This window comes from Cygnus atratus, chromosome 9 (genome assembly GCF_013377495.2).
Source record: "Cygnus atratus isolate AKBS03 ecotype Queensland, Australia chromosome 9, CAtr_DNAZoo_HiC_assembly, whole genome shotgun sequence".
Taxonomy (NCBI): Eukaryota; Metazoa; Chordata; class Aves; order Anseriformes; family Anatidae; genus Cygnus; species Cygnus atratus.
The window spans coordinates 23,285,093-23,302,523 of NC_066370.1; the positions used below are offsets into that span (position 1 = coordinate 23,285,093).

At 37.2% G+C, this 17,431-nt stretch overlaps 1 protein-coding gene across 1 annotated transcript in view; it reads left to right on the forward strand.

Moving 5' to 3' along the window:
• SI (sucrase-isomaltase) overlaps positions 1–17,431 on the forward strand; it is a 50,521-nt gene that overhangs the window by 7,941 nt on the left and 25,149 nt on the right. Inside the window, 16 exon segments of the mRNA XM_050712521.1 lie at positions 1,005–1,176; positions 3,684–3,783; positions 4,526–4,638; positions 5,472–5,597; positions 6,449–6,580; positions 6,777–6,896; positions 8,385–8,498; positions 9,569–9,653; positions 11,055–11,172; positions 11,536–11,707; positions 12,406–12,522; positions 13,078–13,232; positions 13,723–13,807; positions 14,720–14,776; positions 15,415–15,539; positions 15,941–16,029. Coding sequence (XP_050568478.1) covers positions 1,005–1,176; positions 3,684–3,783; positions 4,526–4,638; positions 5,472–5,597; positions 6,449–6,580; positions 6,777–6,896; positions 8,385–8,498; positions 9,569–9,653; positions 11,055–11,172; positions 11,536–11,707; positions 12,406–12,522; positions 13,078–13,232; positions 13,723–13,807; positions 14,720–14,776; positions 15,415–15,539; positions 15,941–16,029 — 1,880 coding nt within the window.

A 17,431-nucleotide genomic window follows, 5' to 3' on the forward strand; every position in this document is an offset into this window, starting at 1 on the left:
CACATGAAAATATAACTTTTAAAAATTTCTAATTGAAACTAGAGTGTGTAGATAAAAGCATATTACTTTGAAACTGTGTATGATGTTAAAACTTATTGATGTAGTTTGCTTTCTCAAAGTCATTTTCTCTGCTTTTGGTGAAAAACCGTGTTTCTGCATATCCTTGTAAGCTCTTGTTTTAATGAAGCTGAAGATAACCTTCAGATCTCAGGATCAGCTTCTTTACAATTGCTTTGTGATTTAAATCTGGGTTGACTCATAATTACATTCTACTTATGATTGTTTCATTTAAAAAATGAAAAGGTAAAGCTACTTCTGGGTAGGGGTCAATTTCCATCCATTTGCCAGGTGGAAATGTTCAAAGTCTTAGAGCAATAAAAGAAGAAAATGAATATGTTTATGATCAATATTAATAAAATTCAATCTTTTGATTGATTAAAGGACTATTGTCTGACAGTAGGAATTGCCTTGCATTTTACCCCTCTCTGCCTCAACACTGCTCAGATTTCCTCAGTTTCCTGAGCCCCTCTGTAGAAACAAGGAATAAACTTCGCTTTAGCTTAAGCCTTTAAAGCTCTCCTAATCTTCATTTGGGATATGAATTGTTTGTAATGAAAGGGATTGGTGAAAGATACAAAATTAAATTAACAGAAGAAACTTTATTAATGAAATTGACTTTTACTGAGCAGATTCACAATTCAGTGCAAAAGATGCAGGGTGGGAAGCGTTGGTGGAAGCGGTGATTGTGAAAGTATGTCCAAAAATGGAAGGGCCACTTGTATTAGAAGTTTCTATGGATCAATTGGTACTGCTCTTCTCATCCTATGTGCAAGGACATCTCTGTCTGCTGCAGCTGCACATTGTCCCCTTCCATGTGTGTCCCCTTTGGGCCTCTGGATGGAGACCTGAGCCTGCCTATCCATCTCTAGCTAAAAGGAGTAGAAACAATTATTCTACCAATTCTTGGTGAAATCTCTGTTTTTTTTCCTTAATTGTTTCATCAGGTTTGATACTACCATAGGACCACTGCAGTATGCTGACCAGTTTTTGCAGCTATCAATCAAGCTACCTAGCAGCAACATTTATGGGGTGGGAGAGCATGTGCATAAACAGTACCGACACGATGTCAACTGGAAAACCTGGCCCATGTTCAGCAGGGATATTGGCCCCTCTGGAGTAAGGACTTATTTTATTATTCTCTATTCTTTGCAAATGAATCCAAAACTGTTATGCAGTAGACATTAATAATACCCATTGAGTTTTTCCCCAAGAACTTCTCAGGCACTGTATTTATTACTAAAAGCTAGATAGTACGGATGAGAGTTCCCTAAGATAGCCTTTTGTAAATATTTTTATTTTTGTCTTGATGTGAAGTTGAAAATCAGTTTCTAAAGATATGAGTCTTCAGTTTCTACTGATAAGCAAAATAAATAACAATATGTCTTAATGCCTTGCTTTGTGCAGAGTTTGGTACATATGACACATGCTGCTTCAGTTAACAACATTGTAGTTTGGCAAATGATGGCAAAGTTCTCTTTAACAGCTGTCTCTTTATGAGATAAAATATGTCTGTCAGCAGTTATTTGTGTCTGTAGTCTGTTTCCAAAATGATTTCCAGGGCACCCATATTTTTGATAATTACAGAAGAATCTTACATCTGCACTGAGACTTCTCTAGACTTTGATCCAAGTTCTCCTTAACACTGGTGCGCACAGGCACATGGTGTTGGTCTGTCAGTTCCTCCCTGCAGTGATTTGCTCACAGAGTTATAATGAGTTTGTGTGGGTTAAAATCAGGTGAGATGCTGATTCAAACAACAGTAGTCATTTTCTGGTTGTGGTAAACAGTCAGATCTTATTGCTATACTCATTAATATACTTTGCTTTGACTAGGGAAATATTCGCTAAAGCTTGTAAGCAGGCAGTTGAGCTAATACTATGTGTCCTGGTTTCAGGTAGGACAGAGTTAATTTTCCTCCTAGTAGCTGGCAGGGTGCTATGTTTTGGATTAGGATGAGAAGAGCGCTGATAACATGCTGATGTTTTAATTGTTGTAGAGCAATGCTTACACCAAGCCAAGGACTTTTCAGCTTCTCGCTCTGTCCTGCTAGCGAGCAGGCTGGGGGTGCAGCAGGAGCTGGGAGGGGACAGACCCAGGACAGCTGACCCAAACTGGCCAAAGGGGTATTCCATACCATCTGACGTCATGCTGAACAATATATAGGGGTGGCTAGCTGGGGTGGGGGGGCCGGCTGCTCGGGGATAGGCTGGGCATCGGTCAACGGGTGGTGAGCAATTGCATTGTGCATCACTTTGTACACATTATTACTATTATTATTATTATTATTGTTATTATTTTCCCTGTCTTAATAAACTGTCCTTATCTCAACTCACAGGCTTCACTTTCCCGTTTCTCTCCCCCATCCCGGAGAGGGAGGGGGGAGGGTGAGCGAACGGCTGTGTGGTGTTTGGCTGCCAGCCGGGCTAAACCACAACACTATGAAAAAAACAAAACATTCAAAGCCCTACATGTCTAGTACAGAATCAACACATGGACATTGTGCAGAAAGAAATCAATATGGAGCATGAGTGAAGGAATTTTTGTTAATGTGAATATTTTTGTGTGTTTTTTATTGAAGTTCCTCGAGTAATTTATTTATAACTCACCAGTGAGCCTCCAACAGACACCGTTTGTCAGTGTTACCTCAGTATAAGAAAGCAACAATCCATATGATTTATTTTCAGAGAGCACTTCAGTATTTTGCTGAAATTTAAGCTATACTAACAGAAGCTAGGGGGAGAGACCACTATATGTAATTAGTTAATAATTTGGAATTAGGAACTCAGGGTTCAGGACCAAAATCTAAATTAGGTCAGATTTGTCTCACTATAAACAAGCTCTACTGTAGAAATCGTACCATTTATTTCCTATCTCTACTACATGTTCGGCTTATAAGCTGCCTCTTGTTAATGATTAGTACTTGCAAGTTTGAAGATAGTTCTTATCCAAATGGCTCTATTGAGTGTAGGCTGATTAGGTTAAACTTAACAGTGAACAAAATCAAGTTAGGGTAATTTCACATTGCTCAGGTTCTGTCCCTCTTCCATCATGTGTTCTGAGTTTTCAGTTGCAGGGGTGAAACACAGCTATGATGACAGCTGTGATCTTTTTATTTATTTATTTATTGTTGTTGTTGCTAGTAATAATGGAAAAAACAATATAATGGAAATAAAGAATACAGATGCTCTCTTACTTACATACACTAGATGTAAAAAATGGTTGTCTTGCAGGATTCATAGTAACATAGACGAGAGGTAAAAACTTGTACCACCTGTCAAGTTATATTGTCACTCGATGTGCACATATATTACACAGAAATAGTACTACAATGTATACAGACTTGCCCAAAGTTCCATCATATCTGCTTGTCTGTTATCTCTATATTTCAGGAAAGTTTAGTTTTAATTGAAAACATTCTCATAAAGGAGAAAAATGCCAGGCAATAGAAAACAAAACTTTAGGAAAAGTGTTGTGATTTTTCTTTCTGTTGTTTGCTATGTTTTGAAAAGTTTCAAGTTCTACATATGTTATATTTTGAAATATCCCCAAAACAGTGTTATTAGATTTTAACTCCTCTTCTCTCTATTTTTTTTAATTTTTTTTTTAATTTTTTCTCCTTGAAGTCAATGCATAACTTATATGGAGTCCAAACTTTCTTCCTGTGTTTGGAAGACAGCTCTGGAGCCTCTTTTGGTGTTTTCCTGATGAACAGCAATGCCATGGGTAAGAAAACTTTCCCTGTAACTCTAAGTATTGCAGCTAAGTATCTCTTTAAATGATACGCAGGACTGAGATCAAAACTGGGTTAATGTAAATATCCCTTTTAAAATCCTATTGCATATAAAATCCTAATGAATGTAGTCTTCAATTATCTGATGACAGTCATTGTAAGCATTTAATAGTTTAGCAAATATGCAATGTTAGCAGTGAGTGGCTCAGGATTACAAGCAGATTATGTTGGACACCTGAGTGTCAGAAACTTCTCTGAAGCCTTGCACAGCTCTGAGCAGATGTGCAGGATAGCAGAATCAGAGCGTAAACTTGGAGCGAGCATTACTTGAAAGCAAACACACTTTTGTCTTTGAAATGAACATGCATATATGTATGCTTTAAGAAAACTATTCATTTCTCTTGAGTCTGGAAAGTTGTACTGAAAAGTTAAAGAGAAAAGGTTGTGCCATTGGATTTTTTTTCTGATTCTTTTCTCTTTGTGGGATGTAAAGAAATGCAAACATGAACATCTAAGAGTCTTCTAAATACATTTCCCCTTCACTGCCAGTTCAAGTAATGGTTTTGAGTTCCTTAGGTATTTCTGTTTTGTGTTTTTGTTGTTGTTATTGTTGTTTGTTTTGTGTTTTTTATTTTTTCCTTAAAGTAAATTTTCTAGTCTTCAATATTTGTATGACAAAGTTATTTTATATTTAGCTGGTATTCAGAATTGGGTTTGTGCATTCTTCTCTGGCAGAGTTTGCGGTGCAGCCTGCTCCAGCAGTGACCTATAGAACCATTGGTGGCATCCTTGATTTCTATATCCTCTTGGGGAACACTCCAGAGCAAGTAGTCCAGGAGTACCTGAAGGTACCTTTATATAGAGAGACTACACAGGGAACAGATCCTTAAAAGTTTTTGTTTTGTTTTGTTTTATTTTATTATTTCCTTCTTTATGTCTTTGCTATGTTATCTATTAATTGAAAGTATGATTCACTATATATTTATCTGCGAATAACTGCTAGTATGTTGCTAATGTGACTGCTGCCATTAGTAATAGCTAGCTGGGGTTAAACTGGGGTGTAGATGTTTTAGCTGGCCTACAGGCAGCTGAAACCAGAGCACTATTGCTGGAGATACTGTTGCAGAGAGGATGCATCTGTTTGAGGCACAAGAAGTCTGTAGCTGCTAAGTTGATCAGCCTGTACACCCTGACTGATTTCCACAGTGAGCTAGAGGTGGTCTACACACAGCAATTTATGCTTCCGTGCTGAGGCTTACCCTTACTATAAGGACAAATTCTTGTTCATATGGCAGCATTATAGGGTTGATATTGTTCTTTCTGATACGTCATGATCTTCTGGTCATTAGGTATCACAGACACAATTTCTTGTGGTTCGATCAGGTTTCAGTGACACCTTAAACAACAAACAAGTGACAATGAACCCAACTTCATTGTCACAATGTATTTGTCTTTCTTAAAAGGAAACCTATATATATACATATATATAAATATAGTTGAAGGCAGATAAATATATATATATATATATATGAATGTTGCATTTGGAGTGCACTGCTCATTTTACACTCAAGCTTAGTGTATATTATTCAAATGGTTTGGGGCACTGAGGTGACACACACAGTGTCCGCTAATGGTGCCTAATAATTTCAATTTAACTAATAATTTTACTCTCAACTTGCAGCTTGTGGGACTGCCATTGTTGCCCTCCTACTGGAGCCTGGGCTTCCAGCTCAGCCGCTGGAATTACGGGTCCTTGGATGAAGTGAAGAATGTGGTGGAGAGGAACCGTCTGATTGACCTCCCTTATGTAAGTTCAGGGTTTGAGGAGGGCAACAACCCATCAAGGCAGAGTCCTGTGGGAGAAACTGCCCAGAGATTATGACTATGGTGTTCTACTGCTAGTTCATTTCACATCAGTTCAAATTAGTAAATTTCTAATAAAATATTCTAATAAAATATAAAAACTCAAGCTTTTATACTTTTAATGGCAGAGCCGTTATCAGAATCGGACACCAGGAGAGGCTTAATTACGATAAGTTTTATCTGCCCACTTTATTGTAATATCTTTTCAGTTATATTTTCAAACTATATCTACTTATTTTTTAGTGTTAGCTAGTGTGCTGAAATATTTTTTCAATGTACTGTGGACAGTTACGGAACCAGAGATTATTTTTCGTTGATAAGCAAAGGTAAGTAACAAATAAATTTTAATGAGATTCCAGATTATAGTAGCCTGATGGTGTACAAAAGATGAATACACCCTATTTTTAAGCTAAGTGTTGAGGAAGAAATGTTTGGATTTAAAGAGTAGCTCTAGAAGTCAGGCAACTGCAAAGAAATACTCACCCATCATGGGGATAGTAGAAAGGATGCCATTACACATTCATTTGAATTCTGATGTGAAATACAGATTCTTTAAGGCACAAAAGATGTGTCAGTACAATACATTTGGACTGTAAGTGTGAGATGAGATGCAGATATTGCAAATGGTCCTGACTGCGTATTTTCTGTCAGGCTGCAGTAAAGTCCCAAAAGTAAATTCACTTCAGGATGAGCAGGAATTGTCATAAGAAATTACATTGTAAAAATATACAAAAAAAAAAAAAAAGCCTTTACATGTTATATCTCATGTTTAAGCTGAACTCTCTTCTCTTCCAGGATGCTCAGATCACTGATATTGACTACATGGAGGAAAAGAAAGATTTTACATATGACAAAGTGAAGTTTAAAGATCTCCCTAATTTTGCATCTTATCTGCATAACTATGGAAAAAAATATATTATCATATTGGTAAGAATTTATTTATTTTTTCCCTGTAAATACTATCATTATAACTATATATCATGATACTTTGCATATTTTTATGCAATTATTACACTTCCTGCTTAACATTCCACTGTAACTCATGGTGTGTATCTTGGTTTCTTATTATTTTATTTTATTTTATTTTATTTTATTTTATTTTATTTTATTTATACTTTTTTAGGATCCTGCTATTAGCACAAAAAACCTATCTGATGGTAGTGAATATGGAAGCTACACCAGGGGACAGTCTAAACGAGTCTGGGTTAATGAATCAGATGGAATAACACCATTAATTGGAGAGGTAAACACATTTTTATGAAGTTTAAACATGGTCAGTTTGGCTTAATTTGGCCAGGGGGTTCATTTTAAACTCTCTCCTTCCAGTGAAATTACCAGCCAGTGAGAACCAAGTTTATAAGGTCCCACTTAGCATATGATTCGTTTCAACCCTTCTTGATTAATTTTTATACATTTTTTTACATTATGTGTGTCTATTTTTGGTACAATCCTGTTTTATATTAATACAGTTTTTAAGGAAAACTAAAACTACATGCCCTTTATAGTAGGGGAAAAAAGCACTTAACAGCCCTGCCAACCCATTGAAAACTTATGCAAGAAAAATGGTATTCTAATATGCCACTACTTCGTTTGATTTTATCAGGCATCTCACAATGATAAAAACAAAACAGATTGTATATATATATATATATATAATTATGAGATTTTATATATATATATATATATATATATATATATATATATATATAATTATGGACTTCAGTTAATGTAAATCTGGGATCTGTGGGCTCTGGTTGATGGTAGGCTCACCATGAGCCAGCAGTGCAACTTGGCAGTGAAGAGGGCAAACCGTATTCTGGGGTGCATTAAACGTGTTATAGCCTGCCTGTCAAAAGAGATGATTATCCCACCATATTTAGCATTGGTGCAGCCTCATCTGGAATACAGTTCTGGGCTCTACAATTTTAAAAGGATGTTAAGGTATTTGAATGCATCCAGAGAAGAACAAGAACTATGTTTAAAGGATGAAAGAAAATGGAAGGCATGTCCTTTGAGGAGGGGTTGAGGACACTGGATTTGTTAAGCTTGGATAAGAGAAGGTTGAGGTGTGACCTCACTGCTCTTTACAGCTCGTTGAGCAAGGGAAGTGGAGAGTTAGGTGTGCATCTTTTCTCCCTGGTGTCTACTGACAAGACACATGGGAATGCCTAAAAGCTGAATGAGGGGAGGTTCAGACTAGATATTAGGAAAAATCTCATTTACCATGAGGGTTGTGTGACACTGGAACAGGCTTCGTAGGGAGGTGGTTGATATGCCGTGCTGTCCATGTTTCAGAGTCATTTGGATGCACTTTGGGTCAGACACAAAGTAGTCTGACAGTTGGACTTCTTGATGACCTTTGTATGTCCCTTCCAACTGGAACTATTCTATTCTATTCTATTCTATTCTATTCTATTCTATTCTATTCTATTCTATTCTATTCTATTCACTTTGATACATATCCTCATATTCTGCCATGTACCAAAAAAGGCATTGAAGAGCAAGTGGAAGAGAGGGCTTAAAAGAGGAAAAAGGTAGAGAAAATCCTTTTTGGCAGAGAATTTTGGTTTTGTTCACATTTTTTTAATGTTTGGCCTAGGCCTGGTTCAAATTACTATTGGAAAACAAAACAGAACAACAACAAAATCAAGCAAAGGAATTTAATATAAATTTTCATCTTCTTCTAATACAATTAACAGTGTAATCAATTATTTCCTTTTTAATGTTATAGGTGTGGCCAGGGCAAACTGTGTTCCCAGACTACACCAACCCAGACTGCACCAGCTGGTGGGTGGAAGAATGCAGAATGTTTTATAACACAGTGCCGTACGATGGAATCTGGATTGTAAGTAATTCTGAACTTTCATTTTACGATAGATGTTTATCAAATTCAATTTGCATTGAATTTGAAAGGAAAGTTTACTGTTAGTAACCTGAAATCATTGCAGGATGTTCATGTCTTTTGCTGTTGGATTTGCAATTCAAATTTGATATCAATTCAAATTTGATATCAATTCAAATTTGATATTCAAACCTTCTTCCCCTTAGCCTTTTTCAGTTTTTCCTACTTCCTTTTACGTAAAAATAAAGAACTTTTCTGAAAGAAAGCAAGAATCTACTGAATATTTGGACATGCATTTTAGCAAGCTATAACAATTTTAAATTAACCTCTGTGGCAAAGTTATAGTCCTTTAGCTGCTACATGATCGAATATGTAGCTCTCACTTGTTTTGCTGACTGTGGTTCCATCAGGTCAGTCTTTGAAGTGCAGACTGCACAGCTGTCTCGCAGAGAGCAAACGATTTGAGTCAAGGAAACTGGTCACTAGACCAGTGCTACAGTGCTAAACTACAGTGCTTTCCATCCTGACTTTGCTCTCTTCTTCCATTTATGGTTCTTCAGTTACAGTGCTGCCAGGTGAAATATGCATGGAAGAAAGAGAGCTAAGTTGGAAAGCATAATGGTTTGGAAAATATTATAAAGGAGATGTTTAAGAACATCTAGTCAACTTGTGTATTTTGTCAGAAATCACATCACACGTTTGCTGGTTCTGCATTTCTTTTCAAACACACGCTCCCTACTCACGACATTAGCTTGACAAATGAGTGGAGTTGGTCACAGGAACAATGTATACGTGAGCACCTCCTGGAGCTTCTTTTTTCTGGAGGGATAAGATGTAGCTCTCACAAAATGATGCTCACCAGAATACAGAATTCCGCCCAACAGTGAGACCTGTATTAATACAGGAACAATCCAGTTCAGAATCCAAGTGGTACCACTCTTACCTAAATGTATGGTACTAGTACTAAGTATTCCTTAAAGGATAACAGAATAGAACATGTTAGGAATACATAGTTGAGGAAACTTTATTACAATCTGCATCTGTGTCTTACAGTCTGCATCTTACCTTTTCAGGACATGAATGAAATATCCAACTTTGTTCAAGGCTCAGATGAGGGTTGTGCACAAAATGACTTAAACTATCCTCCATTTACTCCCAGTAAGTCTATCTTCTTTAATCATAGAGAAAAATATTAAAAAGAATGAATTACAAATTACTGTGCGATTGCCTACAAGGATGCAAAGTGAATTTACTCTAGTTCTTATGGATGGTGTATGAACATTCCAATTGAGAGAAAATACAGGTATGCCTTGGCTTGATTCAAAAGCACAGTTCATATAAATCAAGAGAAAAAAATGTGTTTTTACCACTTTTCTAATGGTTACTGAATATTTTTGCTGCCTTAATTATCTCTGAAGATATATTGATGCTCTTTCACTCAGTAGTTTTACATTTGTACACAGCACTTACATGGAATTCATATTTGCTATTAAGTACTAACTTCAGGAAACTGTTTCCATCATATTGTCCACTAGTGATTCAGAAATTTAGGGTGTAGCTGTACGGTTCTTCTTTGCATGGGTAAACAGTCAGTTGCAGGACAAATGCAGCTGGACCAAGGTTGAATTGCAGTCAGTTTGAGCCAGTGCTTAGTGTGTCATTTTACTGTAAAATTTGGAAGTAAAAATGTTATTTTCTCTGACCTCAAACACAGATGAATTATTCAAATTAAACAAAAAGTGTTTCCATCTGTTCTAGATTGCAACTATTTAGCATCCCCAGTTCTAATTTAAGGTGGAAAATAGGCAAGGATTACCTGTTAGTTGACTGAAAGTTAAAACTTTAAGTAATGAACTAGCTTTTGGGAGTCTCTTCAGCATTCACAGGCCCCAGGTAGCTCACAGAGCAAATATGGGTCACTTGTGACCTCACAGGCATAGTCTGCTACCTTACAGTAAAGCGAATAGTCAATACAGGGAATGCAGAGTCTGCTTACACCATCTTGTTGCTCCCAGACATATGCTTGGGCTCACGATAAAGCTGACAGTGAGTCTACTTGTGTATAGGTTAATTAAGAGAGGTGCCAGCAGAAAGCACTGGCACTGAAGGGATTAACTGTGGTTACCATTTAATCACACCTAGGCAAAGATAAAGTGTTTGAGTTAACTATTTTATGCACTGAAGAAATTGATACACATTTTCCGTATGTCTACTAAATTCTACTCCCTTAGCAAAGCTGCATTTCAGGAGCTGTTTGCAGTAATGCATGATATTTTTTTTCCTATTTGTGTGTTGATGGTCATGTGGTATACAAAGCTCAAGAGCAGAAAACAGCACCGTTGGAGCAAAGTTGAATAAAACCAGCAGCCAACAAAATAATTGTGTTCCTGTAGTAGTAATAGTGATATTTGTTTAATGTAAACATAGTGAATTTGTTTAATGGAAACATTAAAGAAAAAAAGAAAGGCTTCAGTGTCATGAATGTGCACTAAATAAAAGGTTGGAATATTCAGAATCAAAACATGCTTTGAAACTAAAATCTATGTTCTTTTATTGAAGGTATTCTTGATAAACTCATGTTTTCCAAGACACTTTGTATGGATGCAGTGCAGAAGTGGGGCAAACACTATGATGTCCACAGTCTTTACGGATATTCCATGGCCATATCAACAAATGAGTAAGGAATGCATCCTAATATCTTTACAAAAACGTTTCAGGTTTGCATCGTCCAAAATAGCAACTTCTTAATGAACCTGATTTCTGGACAAATTTAGACTGTATTTAAGCCACTGCAAGAAAAGCAAAATCTACTAACTAAAGTTCTGGGTCAGGCATCAGTAGTCAAAGACTTACAGAAGGGTTATTCAAATTTAACATCTTGAACTTTGCTAAAGGATGCCTGTTTAACTGTAAAGGAGTCCAGGTCTCTGGGATGACCGATTATAGTAAATTAGTCAGTATAAATCTGCTTTATATAGAACTACTGAAGCCTCTGTTAACTTTATTCTGTTGCATAGCTCCAGTCTTGTTTCATTTTCAGGGTCATCAATACAGTGTTTCCTGGAAAACGAAGCTTCCTGATTTCGAGGTCTACTTTTGTGGGATCAGGAAAGCACACGGGACACTGGCTGGGAGATAATGCAGCAACATGGGAACACATAAAATGGGCGATACCTGGAATGCTGGAATTTAACCTCTTTGGAATTCCTTATGTATGAAATTCTAGTTTGTGACCTCCTTTCAAAACCAATGGAAAAACATTACCTTTTTACCTCTGTGATAATGGGTTGTCTAATCAAAGGCTATTTATATAACAATCTTAACTCTTCAGCTATGCCTTAATCCCCTTTAGGGATCTGATTTTAACATTTTTTTTTCCAATGACTGATTTTTGGTTTAGGCCATGTATTTTGGTTTCAGTGACTGTATGTGTATGGTGAGACATGCAGGTAACAGACATATGCCAAGCTACTTTTTACATCTAGTATTATTATATTCGTTAGTGATTCATGTGAAATACCGTGGTGTTTTCCTTTCCATTTTTGAATGAAATAGAAGCATCCATTTATAAGTGAAATGACCAAATTGTTCTTCAAGATTTAAATTTGTATGATTTGGCGTTGTTTTCCGAACATATGCCTATGAGTACCAAACAGGAAGGTAAGGGTTAGAAAGAAAAAAGAACGATGGACAGTGCTAGGAGCCAATCAGTTGACTGATTGTTTGATTTATTGATTGATTTTGTACAAAGCCTAGTTAAAGGAAGAAAGGTACAAATCTTTTCAATGGATTAGTCACCCTAGCAAAAAAAAAGAAGGATGAATTGATACGTCCCTTAAATGTTAAGTCTTGTGTAGAGATTAGAGGTGCAGTGTACTCTCTATGCAACACATTCTGCTTTTATTTAAAGATTGGAGCTGATATTTGTGGTTTCTTTGATGACACGACAGAAGAACTTTGCAGGCGGTGGATGCAAGTAGGAGCCTTTTATCCATTTTCCCGGAATCACAATGCTGAAGGATACATAGTAAGTTGTACCTTCTCTTAAAGCTGTTTTGGATTCCACTACCACATTTCCTTTGATAGTATCCCTAATGATCATTACCATCACTAGCAATTAGATAGCAGAGCAGTCTGGAACTGGCAGAACCTTGAGCTCTCTTTATGAAAACCTGCCTTCAAGAGGTTAAGAGGTTCTGCTTCAGAAGGGTTAGTTTTATGTACTAGAGGCTTCACGGATTTGGCAGCAGTTTCATCACCATTACTTGCCCCTTACAGTGAGGGCAAGCACTCGCTGCTCTGTGACCCATTAGCCTGATTCTCAGGAGCACCCTTTAGTGTGCACTGGCATGCGTGCCCAATGAAACCTGGGCTGACCCTGACGTGTCCTCCTTGCAGATGGACAAGGAGGGACTGGCAGTGCTAAGGGAGACTGGAGCAGGACCTCAAGTCTCACAGCCCAAAAGGCAGATACTGTGCAGATGCACACCACTGAATTTCAGCTCCTCGCAAACAGCAGCTACTTTCCGTGATTGGCAGGGTATTTCCCACACAATGAAAATAATCTAATATTTATTTTCAGCCTCAGGATCCAGCTGTGTTTGGAGCCGATTCAGTTTTGGTGAAAACCTCCAAACATTACTTGAACATTCGCTACACTTTGCTGCCCTACCTGTACACCCTCTTTTACAAAGCTCATACTCAAGGGGACACGGTTGTACGTCCAGTTTTGCACGAGTAAGTGTACCAAAGAGCCTTTGTGGTAATTTTATTAGGAATAAAAGATTCAGACGGCTTGAATGTTGATAGGAGCTATCCAAATAGGTATGTAATTTGTGAAAGTGCATGTTGGAATATATATAGAGAGAGACAACTTCTGAATTCATGAAATACCATTTTGGTGTAATCAGAAGAGTAATCAGAAACCATCTGTAATTTCTGTATATATGCATATATTATTGTCAGTCACTCTTAAGAGGTGCTATGAAATGTTACTGCCAGCTAATCAAATCACTCTGGGCCATGATCTGTATATTAGAATGTACATTTCCTTACCTGGAAACTTTTGAACACAACTAGGTCAAGAATACGTCAAGAAAAAGAAGGAATTTTCACCTGACACTTTTCAGTCATGATTCTAGGCAATCAGTACTTTGAAATACTAGGATTGCTGATGATGGTCTAGTTCTTCAAAACGAGTTAGTGCTCTGTCCTTCCCAATTCCTAGGTTCTACTCAGATGAAGCGACGTGGGGAGTTGATAGGCAGTTCCTGTGGGGTCCCGGGCTACTTATTTCTGCTGTCCTTGACCCGGTAGGTTTGGCTGTTTGTGTCTGTCTCATAACCACCTCATGGGGAAGGGGGACTCCTCAAGTCACTAGTTGCAACTCTTTTCTCTGGTGGGGGACTACAGCATAAAATGCTGAAGTTATGTTATTGCTGTTGTTCCTTTATTCCTCTGGTTAGAAACCACCTTCCTTTCTTTTTTTTTTTTTTTTTTTTTGAGCTTTTGTAGTTTGTTTGTCTGACAACTTTGTTATTCAGCTTGAAGATTATAGCTCCTCTGCTGTGTATGTATTTCCTCCTGAAATCACACTCCATCTCCCATTTTATGCTGAACAAGGTGAACCACAAAAATGGGATCTTCCTATTTCCCAGAGGAGCTCAGGAAATGTCCTCTGGTCCTATTCTGGTCTGAACTCTTCTGTATTGAGTAGACCTTAAGTGAAGTCATTTCACAAGAAAAATGCAGAATTACTTGTCTATTAGCAGTAACACAGTTTCTTCTCCAGGTGAAGTATGTTTTTTGCTAGATGATTGTACATATTATTCATTGCTACATCACATTACTGACTGTCTTTGGACTCCTTGCAAATGTACATTTGTTAGTCTTCTTCCCCTCCCCCTCCACCCCTTCACTTATTACTTCCAGTGAGAGAGCCCACAACATATTTTTGTCACTGTTGAAATGGAAAATCTTGCACTTTATGTATTAAATCCCCTATAATCTATTATATTTTCCATCTCCTGTTTTCCAGTCATCTGGGGAACCAGTCATCTGGTCTGATATACTGATTCAACCCATCTTTGCATCATCTCAGAATTTCACTCAAAATCAGAGCTTTTCTCATGTCATTTTTTCTTGTCTTACACATCACAAGAAAGTTTAGTCTATTAATTAACTTGATTTCAAATATGACAGTTGTTTCTTCATTCACGTTTCAGGGTGTGGATGTAATTCAAGCATATATTCCTGATGCAGTGTGGTATGAGTATGAAACGGTGAGTAAATGCCCAGGAGATTATGGGGTGATTGTCTAAAGGTCTATGTGATAGAATAAGATTGTCAGGCCTGCTTCAGTGACAGAGACCTGAAAGAAAGCCTGCAGGGAGGAAATGGTGAGACAAAGGATGAAGTATGGAGGGGGTAAGCGCATGAGTCAAAACCTCAAGGAAAGGACATGGAGGTGTGGAATATAGTGCAGGGGATGAGAATATGATTGAATGAATGAAATGAATGAATGAAAATGATTGAATAGAAACTTCAGCAAAGACATGCTTGAAGTAAAGTAAAACATTATGATGCATGAGTGTTTGGGATTTTTCTTTATTAATCTCATTTCTGCAAATAAGTTTCCCACTGCTGGGACCTCCCACTGTGAGGGCTTTCCTCACATCTGATGTCCCAACAGGAGCTGCTGTCTGTGCTGACTGACCCAAAACTCAGCGCTGAGAGGTGTTGGTTTATATAACATATTGATATGTGGCTATTTTATTTCTTGGGCCCAGTGTCACATAGATATTTACCTAAATTCAACCTCCTCTGAAAGGAAAAGTTAAAATGAATGCTGTCTTAAATCCTGAGTTTCATAACAGTGAATAATGCAACATACCCATTCTTTTACATCCCTGTCAATAAGGGGGCAAAAATACCCATAAGAAAACAATGGACCGATTTGTACCTGCCAGCAGACAAACTGGGGCTCCATTTGAGAGGAGGCTACATTTACCCCACCCAACAACCAGCTCCCACAACATCTGAAAGGTATGCTTCCAAACCAAATGCTTTCATCATTAGATTAGTATGAAGTGTAATTTCAAGAATGGGCTCAGGACTGTCAAGTTACAAATCAGTAGCAGCCGATCCAATTTAGCACTCTCACTTTGAGACTTGGGAACAACAGTGATCAACTCACTTCTGCTACTGTTTACATGATATAGGTAATGATTCATTAAATGTTTATTTGCATAACATTTTTTCAACTTGCCACGTATTTTAATCCATTTCCATGAAAATAAAGATGAACAAGGACTAATCTAAGACAACTCCCCAAACATTGTAACTCTTCCGATTACTGCATTCTTAGCATGAACAGGAAGGATTTGTTAAGACTGTCTCGGTAACTGTCTAGATACACGTAAGACAGAATGTCTTTCTTTTGATAGTCGCAAGAATCCAATGGGACTTATAATTGCCCTGGATGACAACAGTAAAGCTTATGGGGACTTGTTCTGGGATGACGGAGACTCTACAGGTGAGCTATCAATACTGAAATAAGTACAATAAACCAAACTTAAATATTCTTACAGCCTTCAATCCTCCAGCTCATTTTATGGAGCAAGAAGAGGCCATTGTGGACATTGTTACAACCTATTAATAGTTACTCATATATCATTACTTTTTCATCACTTTCAAGTGAAAAAAAATGTTATTTAGTTAGTCTTCCTTTTTTATTTTTTTCTATTATTTTCAACCCATGTTTTCACTGTAGCCACAAATATGTTAAGGTTTGGTACATTAGCATGCTGACTGTTAAACTGTGGTGTCAAGATTGATACATATTCTGGTATAGATCCAAATTAGTTTCAATGGGTGCAAGAATTCACATAATTAGTGTTGGACACTACAAACAGGTAGAAAATGAAAAAGTAGCGCTTTTTTTTTAAACTCTCTGGAGTTATTTAAATTACTTGTGAAAAAAGTAGAGATTCTGTCAACTCAAAGATACAGTATTGAAGCCAAAATATTTCATGCCATCTAATTCCCGCATCACACCGGTGCACGAGAATACAAGTAAGCATGTACAAGCTATATTTGTCATGTTGCCAACCTCGCGTTTGCAAAAGCAGCCAGGGAAGTTCTTTCCCCTGGGACAGTCACTATAATTATGCCAAAGCCTGTCAACTTCATCTCTGGTGGTGAACTGGCATTGATAATCCTTACCTCAACAGTTTTGTTCTGTCAAAAAAAAAAAAGATACAAACCTCTAGTTTACAGTCAAATTAATTTCTGTTTTCATGAAAATTAATGTATTTGGAATACATGCATGTCTAAGGAGATCAGTGGTAGTTCTAGAGCAATGGAAGAACCTTGGAAAAAATAGAAATAGAAATTTTAATCTTGAGGGGAAGGAAGTTTTGAAAAATGGAATACCTTGAACCATGGGATTTTCTATGGTATTTCTGAGGATTTAGGGAGGCATTCAGTTTCCATTAAAATAAAAGGATTTGGGGTACTTCAGTCCTTTAGGCTGCTTTTGCAGCCTTTGTCCTTTATTATGTATATTTTGAGAGAAGTCAGCAAGCAGGTTGAACATTAATTCTGAAACAATTGTTTTGAAGAACTTTTATAGAACACTCCATCTTGCATTATCATTCAGAGCTAAGGATTATGGTTTATGGTGGATGCCAGTTGATGCTGTTGCACTTCAGGCGGACCCAATCTTCTTTCTTTCATGTCCTATTGTGTCCGTAGACAGCTGTCCAAAAGAAAAGTACCTGAGCTTTCTTTTAGCTATACTGGAATAAAATGTAGGTGTGAACATAGCAAGAACTGCAGCAATAAGAATGCACAGCTAAAAATGAAGTCAGAGTAATACTACCACTGAGGTTAAAATATATATTTTGGGCATGTTCAATTTGTATTACTGAAGATTA